Genomic DNA, 20,295 nt, shown 5'->3' with positions numbered 1-20,295 from the left:
GCATCACATTTTTAATGTAGAAAACATCCCAAGGTACAAAGTGGGAAAATAAAAAGAATACATAAAAGAAATAAAGGAGTAATTGCCAAAGAATAGCACGAGTTGGAAAGGTGATTCAAACGTTGAACTTTGAGAACATTCCCAGGTTTGCACTAAATGCGGTAGTGGGTGGGTAAAACGACGTTTCACCCGCCAGCATGCCATATTGGCCCAAACCCGCCACGTTATTTATACATTCCCAGGAAGCATGCTGTTTCCATGGCGAACAGACTATCATTCGCCTGCCTGATGTCACCTTGCCGCTTCATCACGCCAGGCGTCATATTTAAAGTCCAGTCATATGCACACATTTTAGTGTTTCCAGCCCTTTTGGATGCTGTGGAGACCCACCGAGATGTCCTCGGCCCCTGCTCTGGCCACAGGATGGGCAGCAGCACGACCAACCAGGCTTGGGAGGCGGTGGCAGCAGTGGTCAGCACCAACACCCTTCAAAAGAGGGCAGCCACTCACTGCCGCAAGAGGATCAATGATCTACTCTGTTCCATCAGGGTAAGTCACTCTTCTCACCACTCCCAGCTCTCACTCTCAAACCCATCACACATCCACAGGGCCCTCACTCATTGCTGGTTCAAGGGACATCACCATTCGCTCTCTCACACTCGCCATCATTGTCTTCATGCCATCGATGGGACCACTCACAACCTGCACATGCCAGATACACATCATCTGGCCTGGCAGGTATCCTGCTTACACTTTCTCCAGCTCTATTTATGTAGGGCAAGTTGGAACACAACATCAGGGAGAGACTGCAGAACGGTGGAGGAATGCCTGAAATCAAGATCCTCATGGACTTTAAAAATAGAGCCATCCAGCTGGCTGCGATGATCTGGATCAGTCCTGTCCTGTCCTGACAGTGAGGTCGGCAGTGCTCTACCAAGTGATGGTCCAGCAGTGCAACACCCATCAGACAACCATGCTGTGAGTGATGTGTTCTGTTTCACAGGCCAATGCCATGCACTAATTATCTCTCCTTTTTGCAGGCACACCTGGAAATCATGCGCACACCTGCATGTGCATTTCTGGTGGTTGCACACTCACCAAATGGAATCATTTGTGGCTGATGTGTCGCTGTGTGTTGCGACGGAGATCTGAGCACCACGTGAGTGCAGTCGATCGCACCCTGCATCTGTGGGAAGCCCGAGATCTGGGCGAATCCAATCGTTCTTCCACCTTGGCTACTCTGGTCCCGGGTGAAATGCACAAAGCTGTGTGTGCCCTTGCAAAGATGGCATCCATGACCTCATGGATGCATTTGTGGGTGGAGGCTTGTAAGATCCCACAGAGGTCACTGTGGAGCCCTGAACAGATCCACTGGCGTACAAATTGAGTACCGCGATCACTTTCACAGCCACTGGCAGTGTATGCTCTCCATTTCCCCGTGGCGCCAAAACCCGCAGAACTGGCAGATGTGACCAACATGCAGAGTCTTCAGTGACATTGGTTCTCGGTCATCTGCAGGGATGACAGGCAGCGTCTATAGACCCTGGGTGTTGCTAGGCGCTAACCAGCAATGGCTCGCTGTGGCTCTTCGGCGGCATGTGCAGGAGCCCCAGCCACTCCTCCTTCCTGAGGTTGCTGCTCCTGCCTCTGTGCGGCCAGGAGTCTCAGTCGCTCTCACCTTCATCGTTTTTGCTCTCTGTAGACCATCAGGCATACAGCTAATTCACCAGGCTAGACATCACCATGATCGTGATGTACTCCTCCTGCAGGATAAAAGAGAGAGACATGTGGTTAGCATGGGTGCACTAAGAGCCTGTCCTGGGTTAAGTGTGAAGGCCCCTTAAAGCTTCCCGGAGAATGCTGACCACCACTTGGATGACCAGAGAGTAGTGTGTTGTATGGCTGCCCGATACCCACCCACCTCCGCCCCGTGAGGGCATGGATGCCATCTTTGTGAGGGTACACAACTTTGTGCATTTCGCCCGGGACCAGATTAGCCAAGGTGGAAGGACGATTGGATTCGCCCAGATCTCGGGTTTCCCACGGATGCAGGGTGCGATCGGCTGCACACACGTGGTGCTCAGAACTCCGTCACAACATGTGGTGAACTACATCAACCACCCCACCCTACCGATTGGTGGCAGCTTTGCCCACTGCACTGCACGCTGTGCTCTCAGCTCAGGCATACTCCTAACCCGCGCTGCAAGGCTGCACTGTTCGCTTGAACCATGGGGGAGACTGGTCCAAACCGAGATGCTGACATTGCAGGGGGCTGAGTGTGCTGCCAGCAGTGACTCCTCCATGGCCAGCTTCAGCAAGGAGATTGTACAAAGTACAGTCATCTAACTGTTCTGCAGTTCACTAAAACGTTCATGACTTGGCAGTCTGAGCCAGGCATGGGGTGAAAAGCTTTGGAGCACTTGTTGGCACTTTGATGCCTCTGTATTGCTTGAATGGGCAGATAAGCTAGAAGCCTCACTCCAATCACATCAATGGTGCACTTGAACTGTCTTAACTGCAGAGGAATGGTCACTTCATACAGGTTCCCGCTTCCCTCGCCCACCCTAACCCCCCACCCCCTCCCCAGCAAGACGCCTCAACCGCAAGGCAGCCCTTACCCCCTCCGCACAAGTCACCTTAACAGTAGGGCTGCCCTTAACTCCCCACCCCTCAATGCTCCTGAAGCTTGAAGTCCAACAGGTGACTTTGGCGAGCACTGCACATCGTTACTGTGTACTCACCTCCGAGTTACCCTTGAAGTGCAGCCCATCAAGTGTACACCTTTTGTGTGCTGTTGTGAAACATGTTGATGGGATACACGATCCAGCTGGGGGTTGGGGGGAATGATTCTGACGGGCTGGCCTAATAACAATATGCAGATGTATTACAATGAGGTTCCAGACGGCAGGAATTGTGGCTCGCCGTTGGTGGGCTGAGCAGACGATTGCGAATTGGTTTCACGCTGTCGTGAAACCAATCGCGCCATATCGTCATTGAACGTGTCCAACACCAGCGGGCGTGGAAAATCCCGGCCATAGTGATAAGTGTTAGGGGTAGAGGGATTTTACAAAGAAAAGTAAGGCCGAGGGGACTTAGAATTCTGCTGTTAGTTGTCGATTGAAAGAGGAACGGTGGTCCACTCCACAAGCATCATTGTAAGTTTTCACCATCTGGCCGGCTCCAAATTCTCCCCCAACTTTTAAGGTTTGACTTCCTTCTCGTCTCTGTGGACAAGCCACCAGACTCTGTCCCCACCATCGTCACTGGGTATATTGGATAGGCAGTGTAATTAATTCCAGTATAGTTTAACACAAGAATTGCAAATTATTTGTTTGCTCCTCTACAAGAAGTAACTTAACTACAATAAAGGCATATAAAAGAGAAGAGAAAGTATTTGCAATTGAAACACACCTTTCAATATCTCAGTATACCCTGAAGTGCTTCACAACCCATGAAGTATTTCTTTGAAGTATTATCACTGTAGTTATTGCAGGCAAATGTATCAGTTAATCTGGGCGTTGTAAATTGCCCATAAACCGAAATGAAATAAATTACTAATTAATCTGTTGCCATTGTCAGAAATGGTGGAACGATTGCAATCAGCCATGCTCAAGAGGTCAGAATTAGAGGAGCGCAGATATCTTGGAGGGTTTTCGGGCTGGAGCCAATTATAGATCAGTAGAGAGGAGGTTGTGAAAGGATTTCACATGAAAGTTTTAAAATCGAGGTGTTGCAAAACAGTTGCCAATGTAGGTCAAGTAGACAGGTGGTGGATGAACAGGACTTGGTCTGAGTTGAGGCATGGGCAGCAGAATTTAGGTTGACCTCTAGTTTACAGAGGGTAGAAAGTGGGAGGCTGGTCAGAAGTGCGTCGAAAAAGTCAAACCTCGAGTTAATAAAGAGATGGATGATGAGCTGAGGCAGGGGCGCAGTAAGGCAATAGAATTATCGAATGGTTACAGCAAGAAGGAAGCCACTCAGTCCATGCAGGCTCTCTGCCTGAGCCAACTCAGCTGATGCCACTCTCCTGTTCTTTCCCCATTGACCCGCAAATTCTTCTCCCTGAAAAATTTCCCATTTGAAAGGCACAATTAAATCTACTTCCAGCTCCCTTTCAGGCAATGCATTCAGGTCATAAACACTCACTGCGAAGATGGTTTTTCCTGATGCCTCCTTTGAATTTTTTTGCCAATTAATTTAAATCTGTCTCCTCCGATCTTCAACCCTTCTGCCAATGGGAATATTTTCTACCTATTCTGTCTAGATCCCTGAAAATCTCTTTCAAATCTCCTCTCAACAATCCTAACTTCTGTAACTTCATAATGGAAGTCCCGCATCCCCGGAACCATTCTCGTCCATCTTATCTGCACCCTCTCTAAAGCCTTCACATCCTTCTTAAAGTGTGGTGCCCATAATTGGAAACTATTTGAGGCTGTACCAGTGTTCTATAAAATTTCGCCATAATTTCCTTGGTTTTGTACTGCATGGATCAGATTTTTGTGTCCTCTTAGATTCAGGAATGGGGTCAGGAATCACAAAATCTCTGTTTTATTCATGGCAAATTTAAATCTCCAACATAAAAATGGGCCAATGTAATGTTCTCATAGTCAGGATGAGGTTCAAGTTAGGGTGAGGTCACAATCCCTCCATGCATATCTTCTGATATTGGGGTTGCCATTGACAGTTCTAGGGGAAGTTTGTATTTCCTCAGTCACATGCCCCTCCACAGGGCTGAGGGGATGAACACTGATATCTAACAGAAAGGTGGCAAAAGCCAGTACACAGGGCTTACAGGCAGAGATAAGCTCTCTCAACAAGTCCGAGCACCTGTATCTCAGAAGGCTGATGCCCTGGAACAAGACCTTCCTAGGGGAGTAGGTGGATATGTATCGCCAATGCCTGAGAGAAGGGAAGGTCAACATCTGTGGAAGGTGACCATGACGCATGGGTGTGAGAGGGCAATAGAATGAGTTTGTGTTTTGGTTGCTCAGATTAGGATATGAGGCATATGCACCAGAAGGAATGAATGGAATTGCAACATGTGTTGAGCTTAGGTGTGCTTTGCAGGAAATTGTTGGGCAAGTCACGGTTCAATACTTGACAGTAGGAATGTGCTCCCTCCAACCTCGAGACATTGCACAAATAGGATCTAGGGACTCTAGGAACAAGCCCCTACTCCTGACTGTTATGGCACTCCGTATTTCCCAACCTCCTGAGATCCTGAATTCTCTTGATATACTGTCCTGAGGTTGGAGGGAGCACACTTCTACTGCTGGCTTGCTTGGCCACTTCCAACCAGATGTGTTCGATTGGAAAGTTTGTCCTCTTCCTCCCATTCTTGGGAAAGGTCACCTCACTGCAGCCCCTCAGATCCTTCAGCAGGACTCCAGGTGACAGTAAAAGGCCAGGGTAGCAATCTTCCCTGGCGTGCGTCCCGACGTCAGCACACGTCATTTAGAAATTACGTATGGCAGGTGCGCACCAGAGACGGCTGTGCACCTGTCGAACTGTCAACGGCCTCTTAACATCATTAGAAAACCAATTAAAGTACTTACCAAAGCTGCCCGTCAAACGTTAAGGTTGGCAGGCAGGCGAAGAGTCCAAGTGGCCTTCGTGTTTTTCAGAAAACCTCATCCACGGGCAGGATGAGGTTTCCTGAAGATTTTATTATATAAATAAATAATTTTTGCCCAATTCGTAAACATGTCCCAGCTCACGTGACACTGCTACGAGGGGACATGTCTAAATAATGTCTAAAAGTAGAAGTTTATTATTTCAGAACTTTTTATTATGTACTTAATCTCCCTGAGGCAGCTTCGTGCCTCAGGGAGATTTCTGCGCTCTTTCGTGCGCATGTGCAAAAGAGTACAGGCCCTGACTCTCACACCTCCCCCTGCCCGCACAGGTAGTGCTGAGCGCTATCGGCCATGCATCACCCTGGGCGGGCTGTAATTGGCCTGCCCATGTGAAATGGTGGTGCGCAGCCGATCGCGGGCGGCGATTGGCTCCGCACCCATCCACACCCACTCCCGACCTGCCCGCCCGACATAAGGAAAATTCTCCCCATAGAAAGTCCTGTTGCCCTATCACCCTTGTGCTTGCTGACCTACCTTGGATCCTTGTCAAGCAACATTTTGATTTTAAAATCCCTACATAGCCTTACCCCTCCTTATTCCTGTAATCTCCTCTAGCCCCAAAACCCTCTGAGATACCTACACTCCTCCAATTCTGTCTTCCTATGCCTTCCAGATTTTAGTCTTTCCACCATTTATGGCTCCGCCTTCAGTTGATTAGGCCCCAAGCTCTGCAATACCCTCCCTATACCTCTCGGCCTTTCTACTTCGCTTTCCTCAAGTAAGACACTCCGAAGCTTTTGGTCATTTGTCCTAATTCTCCTATGTGGCTCAGTGTCATACTTTGTTGTATAATGTTCCTGTAAAGCGCTTTGGGAAGTTTCATTAATGTTAAAGGTGCTATACAGATACAAGTTGTTGTTGCTGAAGACATCCAGGTATGAGGTAATTTTTAAAAAGGAATCTCTACTCAAATCCAAGTTATGTTATGAATGTTGGAAATCAGGCCGACTTAAAACAATCTTGAGAAAGTTGAGAGATAAGGCTTAACCATGACAGTAATCTGAAATAAGGGAGCTAAGATATCTGAAGTACCAGAATGTTATCTAAATGTTTAGTGAAAAGGGCAATTCAGAAATGTAACATTTGTTCTAACATTCAGTGGTGTGAAACTTTGCATTAAAAAATCTTGTGTGTTTCTAATGAGAGTCTGACTGAATGATTTTTCTGATTCACTCTAGTCTGGTTATACTTTTAAAAAATGTTGGTAAAGCAATGCTTTTAGTTCTTAAAGGGCAAATGTGATATCATATAAGTTATAACATAGCTGTCAAATGAACAATAACACAAATGATATTGTAACCCATTTGCAGATTTATCAATAAACTCAACTTTTCTTTCTGTAATACTGAACAAAAATTATTTTAGTAAGTTTGGAAATAGATATAATTAAATAAATTAAATAGGTATTTTTGATTCTTTCAAACATAGATGTCTGAAAACTCAATTTGTTCCAGCATTACTCGAGGCACGTTTTGCTATTTAGTTCTGACCCCTTATTTGTATGCCAAAATAATTTTCATTGATTAATACTAGTTGGAAAATTTCAATGGAAGCAAATGTGTGCTCAGCAGATAACATCTTCTCAACAGCAAAGCATATCCCACTCCAAAAGTCAGGTGTAAGTGACCTTTAGAATCATCTAATCAATTATGCAGATTCCACATTAAGTAATGTCAGTCTAAAGCCAACCAACTCAATGCCTTACAACTGAAATGACATTTAATCTATGAAACTGGTATTTCCAATTGTAAAAATAAAAATTGAGTTACAAAATGCCACTGAGTCAATATGCAATATACCAAAATTAAAGGATATTAAGGGACAAAATTCCTCAGGATGCAATTTTGGCAGTTACATTAGGATTGCGACTAACATTGCCCTTCCATCACTGGCCCCACCAGAGTTTGTGGCAAAGGCACCGTAATTGCATGCAACTGGAAGGTACCAGCATTTTAACAGGTGCATCTCCAGTGTGGATTTACTCCATGAGACTAGAAGCACAAGTGCCCAATGTCAACTGCCCATTTTCCTAGCCTGGAACTCACTGGTCAGACAATTTTCACTTACTGGAAGCCAGTATGCCTCAACTCAATTGGCATAAAGTCTCTAGCAATATGCCAGGGCTGCACCAAACCAGTGGAATCAGAACTTTCAGCATAGGGAATCCTCACCCTATTTATCTCATAAATATGCTTGAGGTTTATACAACTTCACACTTTCCTGCATTAGACAGAAGAGCTGAAATCCAAGGACTTGCCTATGCTTAACATCTGCTGGCATGTTAGAAGAGCTGACAGGTGAGATAGTTTCCCTACCTAGCTTTATCTTCTTCACGCTCTCTTCTAAAAACAAGATTTCCATCAAGTATATAATTGGGTGGCACAGGCAAAATCAAGTAAAACATTCTCCATGCAGAGACGTTCAAATGTCAGTCAAGCCTGAAATCCAAATATGGATCTTTGGAATTGAATTCTAAGGTTATCTACACATCTTACAATATAGCCCAGCTGGCAAATCGAAGTTTTACTGCCAGGTGCACTTTGCTGTACATTACACTCTCCCCACCCAGGTGAAACATCTGCACATGACTATTTGCATGAATATGCAGAATACTACAACCAGAAAGACAATTCATTAAAGTTATGAGAGCACTGGTGAGAAGATCCACTTTTTCTTAACATTAAGGAGATTTTGCATTAAATTGAAGACTAAACTGTGCAAGCTAGCCTCAAACTGTCGCTCAGGGGTCAAATCACCAACTTAACTTCTGACTTAGTTTTACATTGTTGTGTACCCAAAACTTCTGTGCATCAATGCAAAAGTAGTGGCTAACAGCATCTTTGCCTTGAACCTTTGATGCTGCTTGCAAAGCAATCACATTATGGCTCACAGAAAGCTCTGAACATAAATAATAGATTATTCAGTCCACACAAAATGACACTTCATGTACCATGGCAAATATTCTCAATTGATTTTGTTCAGCTATATTAATTTCTTGATCAGTTTTGACATGACAGCAATTTGGTATATTTCAGGTAAACAATATAGCCGCAATTTTCACCCAAAACAGGAAAGAAGGTCATTGGCAGCTCAACACTGGGAAGGAGAATATCCTTGAGCACCAAGCCAGAAGTTAGGCCTCGAGAGAGGATGGAGGGCATTTGGAGAGAGACACTGAAAAGCTGGCTGCAGGCCTGAAGGTTTTCTTGAGGTCAGGAAGAGTATTCATGCTCCTCCTGGACCCAAGAAATCTTAGGTAAAGAAAAACCCAAAAACTTACTTTTACAGTGTCCTTGAGGACACCTAGTTAGGCTGTTCTACACTGGTCCAAAGGGCAAGGTGTGCCTGGCATCCATTCTGCTCAGTGATTCTGGGATCTCATAAGCAGAGTACAACATGGCAGAGGGCATGGCATGCAGCTTGCCCTCCCCAGAGCCTCTGCTCCATCTCCCTGTCATCCTGCAAAACCAGAGGCACGGCACTGTTGCCCTACGTCTGCTGTAGCTTTTGTTTGGACAAGTCACTTACTCCTCTGCCATCCCTGTGAAGATGTGGCAAAACACTTGCAAACGCAAATGCAAGAACTCACCAAAACATCTTCAAAACAAACTCCAGAATACCCTGAGACACGAAGAAGTAGAATAAGTTCCAAATGTTACCTTATCTACAATCAGAGTGACCCTTTAAGTAATTCTACTGCAGGGCACATCTTACTGCTTCATGCTTTTTTTATTATTCATTTATGGGATGTGGGCTTTGCTGGCAAAGCCAGCATTTATTTCCTATCCCTAACTGCCTTTGAGAAGGTGCTGAGCTGCCTTCTTGAACAGCTGCAGCCCATGTGGTGTAGGTACACCCACAGTACTGTTAGGGAGGGAGTTCCAGGATTTTGACCCAGTGGCAGTGAAAGAACGGCAATATATTTCCAAGTCAGGATAGTGAATAACTTGGAGGGGAACTTACAGGTGATGTGTTCCCACCTATCTGCTGCCCTTGACCCTCTAGGTGGTAGTGGTCGTAGGTTTGGAAGGTGCTGTCTAAGGAGCCTTGATAAGTTCCTGCAGTACATCTTGTAGATGGTACACACTGCTGCCACTGTGCATCAGTGGTGGAGGGAGTGAATGTTTGTGGATGTGGTGCCAATCAAGCAGGCTGCTTTGTCCTGGACAGTGTCAAGCTTCTTGAGCGTTGTGGGAGCTGCACTCAGCCAGGAAGTATTCCATCACACTCCTGACTTGAGCCTTGTAGATGGTGGACACGCTTTGGGGAGTCAGGAGGTGAGTTACTCATCGCAGGAGTCCTAGTCTCTGACCTGCTCTTGGAGCCACAGTATTTATATGGCCAGTCCAGTTCAATTTCTGGTCAATGGTAACCCCAAGGATGTTGACAGTGAGGGATTCGGTGATGGTAATGTCATTGAGTGTCAAGGGGCAATTGTTAGATTCTCTCTTGTTGGAGATGGTCATTGCCTGGCACTTGTGTGGCATGAATGTTAATTGCCACTTGTCAGCCTAAGCCTAGATATTGTCCAGGTCTTGTTGAATTTAGACACTGACTGCTTCAGTATCTGAGGAGTTGCAAATAGTGTTGAACATTGTGTAATCATCAGTGAATATCCCCACTTCTGACCGTATGATGGAAGGAAGGTCATTGATGAAACATCTGAAGATGGTTGGGCCAAGGACACTACCCTGAGGAACTCCTGCAGTGATGTCCTGGAACTGAGATGATTCACCCCCAACAACCATAGCCATCTTCCTTTGCACTAGGTATGACTCCAACCAGTGGAGAGTTTTCCCTGATTCCCACTGACTCCAGTTTTGCTATGGCTCATTGATGCCACACTTGGTCAAATGTGGCTTTGATGTCAAGGGCAGTCACTCTCGCCTCACCTTTGGAGTTCAGCTCTTTTGTCCATGTTTGAATCAAGGCTGATAAGAGGTCAGGAGCTGAGTGGCTCCAGTGGAACCCAAACTGGGTGCCAGTGAGCAGGCTGTTGCAACGTAAGTGTTGCTTGATAGCACTGTTGATGACTCCTTCCATTTCTTTACTAATGATCGAGAGTAGACTGACAGGGCGATAATTGGCTGGGTGGGATTGGTTCTTTTACAGGACACACCTGGGCAATTATCCACATAGCCAGATAGATGCCAGTGTTGTAGCTGTACTGGAATAGCTTGGCTAAGGGCACAAGTCTTCAGTGCTATTGCCAGAATATTGTCAGGGCCTTTGCACTATACAATGCCTACAGCCATTTCTTGATTGGAGTGGATCGATTGGCATCTGTGATGTTGGAGACCTCCGAAGGAGGCCAAGATGGATCATCCACTTGGCACTTCTGGCTGAAGATTGTTGCAAATGCTTCAGCCTTATCTTTTGCACTGATGTGCTGAGCTCCTCCATCATTGACGATGGGGATATTTGTGGAGCCTCCTCTTCCAGTGAGTTGTTTAATTGTCCATCACCATTCATGACTGAATGTGGCAGGATTGCAGAGCTTAGATCTGATCTGTTGGTTGTGGGATCGCTTAGCTCTGTCTATCACTTGCTGGTTATGCTTTTTGCCATGCAAGTAGTCCTGTGTTATAGCTTCACCAGGTTGAAGCCCTATGCCTGGTGCAAGAGTATACAACACAAGCATTGCCAGGACCTGCACTGTCCAAATTTAGGAACTGCCATCACATCAGCCAGTTGGACCATGTTAATTTGCTGCAGTCCTGATGTCACATGTTCATGTGCAGTGGACATACTTATATGCATCCATATCCTGAGAACACTGCACTGCATCCTGTCCCAGGAAAGCCAGGCTGGTCTTCGTAGAGCTAGACGCATTGCTACATATATGAATTGGGCACCCAAAGACTACAGAAGATCAAATCAATGATTGTTCAGGAAGTACTACAGAGGAAGGTACACAAATAGCACATAACATCGTATAAAAGCACTCAAAAGATTAACTTTTATAAAGTTTGTTTACTGATACTTTGTTTTTTTTACAAAATACAAAATTGTTCTTCAGTTTGCTCCTTTGCACAAGGTTTACGTATACCTCCGTAACTGTTTCATAAATTCAAAGCCACATTAAAACAATTGAATTAAATGTCAGCTCCTGTAACATTATACAATTTATTAGCTTTCATCTTAATTTTCTTTACCTATTTCTGTCTGTGCAACCAAGATGGAAAGCATCCTGCTTCCAGGCCTCTACCAATTATGCTCTCACGTCAGACTCAATTGCTATACATGGCTTGTTTTCTGACTTTCTTTCTGTCCTACTTTTAACTGTGCTCCATGCTTAAACCCAGTCAGTTCAGGTTACACCAAAGCCTTGTGAAATGAAGAAATGCAAGTCAAAACTGCATTCTAACATTCTGCTGTGTACAATGTTAGTACACTATTTCATTGTTTCATAATCAAGATCCCTGAGTAATTGTATTTTACTTCGGATGTCAGTAACTGTGATCTGGGTTGATTTTTTAAAGACCCATTTAATATTTCATTCACCGATAAACCCAGCTGTGCCACCTTTCAGGGTAAATATTAATGTTCTTACCAATCTGGTTTTATCTAGTGGTGCACGCAATGACAATAAATTAAGTGGTCTTAAAATAAACAACACGTATTTTTCTAAAGTTGCAAAATTCAAATCAATATCTATTGTTTTTGTTACCCACAAGATGGCATAATAGTGACAAAGCATGGAATAACAGATAACATATACCTGTAACATTAAAGCTTAATCATGCATATTGTTAAAATTATGCTACATTTAAAACCGTTTTTCTAAGTAGAACTACACTTCTTGAGCAATTTATACAACAAATTGAATTCCTTTGTCCAAACTATATTAAGTGAAAGAATTTGGCACTTCTCCAGATGGATACTCACTTTGCTTCTGATTTAGATTACCAAATACAGCATAAAAGCATATTTAGAGCACATTTTGATGCCATCATTTCTTGAATAATGAGGGAGATTTATTTACCCTGACAGCCATTTCATTGTAGAAATTCATCTTCATAATAAAATATGCTCTCTGTGAATTAAAGAAGATAGCACAGACTGTAGTTACAGAAAGATATAGCTCAAATTTGACATATAAAAGTTAAGAATCTTTATAAATAATACATAATAAGAAATGCGGTCACAGACAGAAAAACTCCAATTGTACATTCAAAAGACAGCTATCGTTTTATGTATAATGCAAACTTAACCATTAAAACATACTATATTCAAATTACATGCTGTTGGAGATAAATCATCATGAAAAGATCTGCACTGAGTTTTATGATCAATGTTACTCTACTAAGGCCAGAATTACAAAAGACAAAATATCCTCAAGTGCTGATGGCAATCTGTATTGTAGAGTTTGAGGCATAAGGTCTTTTAAAAAGAGTTTCACTGTAGCATAAAATTTACATTTCACAATGTCTGGTTGAATTAAAATTTCAAAGAAACAAAGCTTTTTACCTTCCATCCTTCAAGAATATCTGTACTTAAGAGTGAAAATTATGCCTTCTAACCATGGGTACAAAATACTATAAACTTAGCCTCATGAGGACAATTGAGGGTCCCATGAATTTCATATCATTTGACATAAATTTTTTGTATCGTAACATTTGCAACATTTCAACCACTCAGTCCATGTTAACATGTAATCTGTTGAAAGCAGCAGGAAAACGTTTGAGTAGTATTTACCAAGAATATATGCAATTAAGATACAGTTGTTAGCCATATATGTTAAAGATTCATAAAATTTATATTTTAACCTGAATTAAGCAGCATTCCTTTTGTTTATTTTGATGCATTTTCTGCATACATATTCTACTTCTCATTATCCAATTGTTTTAAAGGTTCATTTTTTAAACAAAGGAGTTAATTTGAAAACAAGGTTCAAGTTCAAAAACATTGACTGACTTTTAAAAAAATGTTTTGTTTCTTATGTTTTGCATTGTAAAAGTCCAAATTAGGATGCATTGAATGTAAGTCCTGATGAAACAGACAATCCAAAGTGTCAGTCTAAATATGCTTTCTGGGTAAGTATTTTGCCAATTAACTACTCATGAGGTGACTTGAAGACTTTTGCAATGGGACATCATACCACTATCCTGTTAGTTACTTTATGCTATAAAACTTACATGCTGACAAAACCAAACACAGGTGAGCAGAAAATTGCCCTCTCAACTATTAAGGTTCATTAGCATGACTGGTGCAGAAATTGTCAGGATATTACATGGGGCTGGGGCTTGGATGCAATTCTGAGTTTAGGGTATTGTTGATGCAATGTACTGTGAATCGAACCTGCATTGCCCATGTTCTAACTCTTTATTTGGGCTACCTTTCTAAATTAATTCATTGGCTGTGAAGTGCTTAGGATCATCTTGGGATTCTTCCTTTCTTGTTTAATGAGCACAAAATTCACAAAAATCTTCGCTAGAGATAGAGGGCTAACTTGGACAGCCTGCAAAAAAACAGGTCCGAGGATCATGATGCACAATTTGCTGCAATGCAGGCTGCACAGCTTCTTTGTATAGCTTTCTCATGATCATGATTTATGCATGCAATTAATGCTAACTGTGTTATTCGCTGGCTGCATGCATCAGCAGGGGTACAAAACTAACAACTTGCTAGCACTACTTAAAGTTAGCTTGTACCTCTTAAAGGGGAGGTACATTGTGGCTGGAGCAGGTTTTTTTTTCCCCTTTCTTTTCTTTGATGGGAAAGGCCAGCATTTGTCGCCCAGTCCTAACTGCCCTTGAACTGGATGGCTTACTGGGCCCTTTCAGAGGCCAATTGAGAGTCAACCACATTTCTTTGTATGTGGAGTATCATGTAGACTTGACCAGGTAAGGATGACAGATTTCCTTCTCTAAAGGACATTAGTGAACTGGATGGTTTTTGCAACAATCAAATTAGCTTTCAATTCCAAATTTTATTAATTGAATTTAAATTCCACCAGCTGCCATGGTGGGATTTGAACTCATGTCCCCAGAGCATTAGCTTAGGCCTCTAGCTTACCAGTCCAATGACATTTTCTAGTATGCCACCATCACCCCCACATTGTGGGAATCCTTTGTGAGCTAGGTACACATGAGCAGGAAAGGCAGGAGAATAGCTGAACATGGAAACTGAGGTTTCCTAATGCTGGAGGACTTTGTCTGGGAGGTGGAAAGGAGGGATATCCTGTATCCATAGGGGGTTAGGAAGCCCTGCAGTCATGCAGTAAGAAGCGAGTGGGAGCAAATAGATGTGGAAGTCAATGCCAGGACCATGGCAAGTAGGACCTAGATGCAAAGTCACAATAAGTTTAACGATTATACGCAAGTGGGCAAGGTCAGTCAATGCTTCTTCAAATACCAAATCTGCACCACGAGACTCAGTCATCATTCAAAATCACAAAACAGCCATCTCACACACAACAACAACCTCTGACAATTAGAACTCAGAGCTAATATTCATATGCTTCACCTCACTTCACATACATAGCACTGTTGCAAGCCTCATATCTCATAGCTTGCACACACTTCCAGCTACTACTAAACTATGAGAGGCACACTGCCCAAACATATTGAATGACACTCAAAGATGCACTTCCTTTTCCCTTGTAGGAGAAGGTCGCACATACCAGAGGCAGCAGGAACTAACTAGGGGGGAGGGAGGGGGGAAAGAGGCATGCCTCCATCCTCTAATCTACATAAAGGAAACAGGGGCAACATTACTGGAGGATCCACTGCTGAAGCTTGGCCAGCAGTGGGATTGATACAATGAAAATGATGGCATTCTCATATTTAATCTTCTCCCTCACATCCCACTCTCCCTCATCCCAGAATCTCTTCTGAACTACAAGCTGCAGATTTTGCATGTTCCTCTTACTTTAGCCCCCTACCATCCCCTCACCAGAGCCTTGTCCTGTGACTTTTTACTTTTCAAATGCCCAGAAAGTGCAAAGTGTCCAGGCAGTGGGGCAAGATCATGATGATGAAGACGTATACTTTATATTTCATGCTTGCAGCCACCAGTTCAGATAGAGGCACTGTGCCTGTCTTAGAGGATAGCACAGAGGCAGGGTCTGCACATGATCAGATACCAGGCACAAATGTGTTGCATCTGTTAAGTCATTCAGAAGTCAGATGGTGAAGTAGGAAAACAGACACCAATCTTTTTCCTAAACACTAGATTTGTTTACAGGATGCAACATTACATATGTCTACCCCCTTGATAGCCAACAGCCAGGGCTGAATTTTCCCTCCTGAGTCAAGAGTGCCAAGTCAGAAAAATTTCCCAACTTTGCAAGCCCAACTTGGGAAAAAGTGCCCCAACCATATTTTCGTTCAAGGGGATCAGGGGGTGGAGGTGACAACTGGACTCAGGCCTTCTGCCCCAGAAAAAGAGTGTGGAGGTAGCTACAGGGGCTATTGGGTGCCAAGGTGGGCTATTTTCAAGGCCTGCCTCATGCTCTGGGACATCATCCCAGCTGTAAAAAGAATAAAACCAAAAACAGAGCACTAGCCTTCACCCCTCACACCACCCAAACACTCCCCATGCGCCATCCATGCCAACTCATGCACCCCACCCACCTCCCCCATGACCTCTCATACCCACCACACCAACCTATGCCCCTCTACCCATACCTATGGCTCCTGGTACTCTCCATTCTGCCTACCCCCAATGGCCCTTCATATCCTCCATGCCAAACTATACCCACCCTATAGCCTTTTATAGCCTCTATTTCAACTCATGCCAACCCATGACCCCCAACCACTACCCTTTGACCTTACACCCTGCATGCCAATTCCCCCAGTATCCACCATAGGCAGTTTTTAGGAGCCATGCTGAGATGAAGTAAAATATTCTAAGTGTCTATTGGCGACTTCATTATTAAAAAAAAATGCAACACTTTAAAATTCCTTCAATTACTTAATCATTTATTAAAAACTAAGCATTTATATTCATAGCCCCACATCAAAAACTTTATAACTACTTGGAGCCTCAATCAAAGTGTGGATTTATAGCCCCCCACTCCCACCTGATAATGATAGGTTGTGGAATCAGTCATGCAGCACTAATCCTATAAAGATAACCCTCAGACTTATGTTAACAGACAAGGTAAAATTCCAAGCAGCCATAGCAGGCTGTTTTTATTTTCAAAATTTAAAGGGGTTGGGGATTTAAATGTTTTGACAGCTTGAGTTTATTCCCTTTGTATACACATTCATGTCTAATTTTAACAATCCCAAAGGGCACCTTTCTTGTCCCAAAGCAGTGCACCCCACCTCTCAAAATGACTCTGGCAGCTTTAGATCTTTTTGTCATATTTTGCCTATCCCACAAACAAAAATTGCAACTGCTTGAAGGCAGCTGCACTTTTATATGTGCAGTTGCTTCCATGAACCACAGATGTGAAAATTCACCTCCTTCACTGCCACCAACCACCACCCCCCCCACCACCCACCCAACAAGAGAAAATGGTGGATGCCAGGTTCAGGGAAGGACTTCAGGAATTGGAGCTCCAGTGCCACTTTGGCTGAGTTGGAGAGCCTTTCCATCCCTGCAAAAATTCAGGCCCCAGTGTCCCTGAAGTCCTTAATCTTAACAATGCAATTAACATACCATTAACCATCCAGGGGGCAAGGGTAGTGCAGGTATCAGCTCACTATAGGACGAGATTGCAAAGATTTGCTGCAGAAAACTGAGAGGAGAACTTCAATGAGTAGGATCTAGAAAAAGGCTGATGGGTGTACACAATGAACACCTGCTGCATTGGAAAGCATACCTGAAAACTGGCAATGTCAAGAAGAATGGAGGAGTCTGGCAATAACTTGGCACAAAGTTTTGAGCAGAGCTTGAAGTCCATCCTTTCTAGCATGGAAGTGGGGCTAACTCCATTTACACACTTGAGGTCCCAACCATGATGCAGTATACCATGACGGATGCCGCCAATGGTCTCAATGCTGCAATAGAAGCTCAGACTGTTGTCATGGAAAGTCAGCTTGCCTCCATGCAAGCTCTGACTGCTGATATTATGACTGTCAATACCAATATTCAAAGGGAGCTTGTAAGGTGGCATTGTGGTCCAGCAATCTGTCCTCCAATAGATTGCCAGGATTGCTGAGGCACTGGGTTGTGGCAGTGGTGCCACAGAGCAGGTACTTGCTTAGCACTCTCAGAATTACAGAATTTGTGCCCCCAACCCATCCATTCCGCCAGTTGCCTTGCTGTTGTCTATCAGCCAGCTGCCCAGACTGCTGCCTCCCATGTAGAGATGCTGCATTCCGCAGCCAGGTCCTCACTGACTCAGAACTGCTCTAGAAAATCCTCCATGGCCACCTGCAAACTCCCCTACTGAAAGTCAGCAGCCTTCCAGCAGCCATCCTGTAGTTACTGAGATAACTCTGGTTAGGCCACAACTAAGGTATTGTGTTCAGTTAAATCACCACTTTGGGGAGGGTGCAAAGGTCCACGAAAGGGTACAGAGGAGGTGGACCATAATGGTTCAAAGGGATGAGGGATTTTAGCTACAAGCTTAGGTTGGAAAAGCTAGCGTTGTTCTCCTCAGAGCATAGGAGATTGGGGGTAAACCCATGTGCTTGATCTATTTTTCTCTGGCAGAATAACATGAAATCAAAGTCTCTTTCTTTGAATAGATAGCCATGTAACAGTGAACTGCAAACCGAGATGTTGCTGATACCTCCAGCATGATCCTGGAAGGAGCCAGATGCATAAAAGTTCATGGGTCAGCTTCACAAATGTTGGCAATACAGTGTTTGCCTTGCTGAGGTTGGAGCTGTGGCTACAGCAGTTGGCAAATTCCAGTGACAATAACTTTAGTGAAGTGCAGGCATCACAAACATTGGTTCTCACTAAGGTTCAGGCAGGAGATTTGCTCTCTGAATACCCTGGACGGATATGGCTTCCTGCTGGAAGCCCTTCTCCCCTCCATCCTCTTCTAGCAGCTTGTCCTACACTGCAGCCAGTTGCCTTGCTGTTGTCCATTAGCCAGCTGCCCAGACAGCAGCCTCCCATGTAGAGATGCTGCATTTCGCAGCCGGGTCGTCACTGGCATAATATCAGCAGTCAGAGCTTGCATGGAGGCAAGCTGACTTTCCATGACAACAGTCTGAGCTTCTATTACACTCATTCTCTCAGTCATGTTCAACTTCAAGAGGAAGACCAATTATTGCAACTATATCTGGGAGCAACCGGCTTGTGTACAAGCATACAAATTTAAACTAACCACCTTGGTACATTGCCTGTCTTCTCGTCGAGTCATTAGGGCTCAGAGGAAGCCAGTTGGCCCATCAAGTCCATGCCAGCTTTCTGTAGATCATTCCAGTCAGTCCCATTCCCCTGCTTTATCCTTATGGCTCTGCAAGTTTATTTCCCTCAAGTGTCTAACCAATTTCCTTTTCAAATAGTTCATTGTCTCCACTTCCAACATCCTCATAGGATCATTACCACTTGCTGTGAAAAAAAGTTCTTTCTCATATCCCCCTCGCATCTCTTGCCCAAAAAATTAAACCTGTGCTCTCTAGCCCTTGTACCATCAGTTAATGAGAACAGCTTTTCTTTGTCTACCTTATCTAAACCTTTCATAATCCTGTATACCTTCATTAGATCTCCCCTCAATTTGGAAGACCTACTGGTGCACCCACGTCTGGGAACAACTGGCTTGTGCAGAAGCCTTGAAATCAGAAATAAGTCAGCGCCTTTCACACCACTCCCTATAGACTTGAAAATTGAAACGACTATGGAAAAAGTATACAAACTTGCAGCATCATCCAGAGAATAAGACAGAGCTTGGGCAAAGGTAATGCAGCATTTGTAATATTCCTAGGTTTCAAAAAGGCCTCCAAAAAGATATAGAGGCGCTAGAGAGGATGCAAAAGATTTACAAGGATAATACCAGAACTGCAAGGTTAAAGCTGTTAGGGAAGGTTTTCTCTTGAAAATAAATGGCTGAGGGGTGACCTAAAAGAATTCTTTAAAATTAAAAGTCTTGATAGAGAAGACAGAGAATTTTTCACTTCTGGGGAAGGGCAAAATAGAATGGTAGGAATACAGAATTTGATACCATAGGGAGTAGTTGAGACTCGTATTTTCAATGTATTTATGGGGAAATTAGATTAAAACATGAGGGAGAAGGGATTAGAGGATTATGTCGATCGAGTTGAATGAGGAAGGAGGAGAGGAGATTCAAGTGAAGCATAAATGCTGACATGGGCATAAATGCTGATTGAACCAAATGACCTATTGTTGAATACTCTGTGAAACTGTGTTTTGAGAAATCATCCAGCAACAAAACTGCAAGTTGTTGATGATCCCATTAAATAGTGCCAGTTGGGGTAGGTGGCTGAGGTTATTTCTTGGTGCTTAACGTGTGTTCAGCAATGCAAGCTTGAGAGAGTGCCACTAGCTGAAGTGTAGAGCTCCAAAATGAGAGTGCTGCCATCAAATGAGCCTTGCATGCTGACTGATGCCACTATCTGCCTCTTCTGCATACTTCTATTGGACATTAACTTGTGCGTGCAATAGCTTTTTTTTTTAACTAAAATAGCGTCCACAGCACTTTGCATCACAATTGCAGGTGCATGCTGCAGACACCATTTTGGATCCCTAATGGCACTTGTGGTGCCAAAAAACTGGGCATTACCAGGCCCAA

At 43.9% G+C, this 20,295-nt stretch overlaps 1 protein-coding gene across 1 annotated transcript in view; it reads right to left on the bottom strand.

Annotated features, from left to right (window-relative positions):
• spata17 (spermatogenesis associated 17) overlaps nt 1-20,295 on the bottom strand; it is an 84,789-nt gene that overhangs the window by 49,853 nt on the left and 14,641 nt on the right. The window contains exon 4 of the mRNA XM_041180596.1: nt 12,622-12,672. Within this exon, the coding sequence (XP_041036530.1) occupies nt 12,622-12,672 (51 nt within the window). The remainder of the gene's footprint in view (nt 1-12,621; nt 12,673-20,295) is intronic.

Source organism: Carcharodon carcharias, chromosome 2 (assembly GCF_017639515.1).
Source record: "Carcharodon carcharias isolate sCarCar2 chromosome 2, sCarCar2.pri, whole genome shotgun sequence".
NCBI classification, from domain to species: Eukaryota; Metazoa; Chordata; class Chondrichthyes; order Lamniformes; family Lamnidae; genus Carcharodon; species Carcharodon carcharias.
This window is presented reverse-complemented; position numbering and strand designations above follow the sequence as displayed.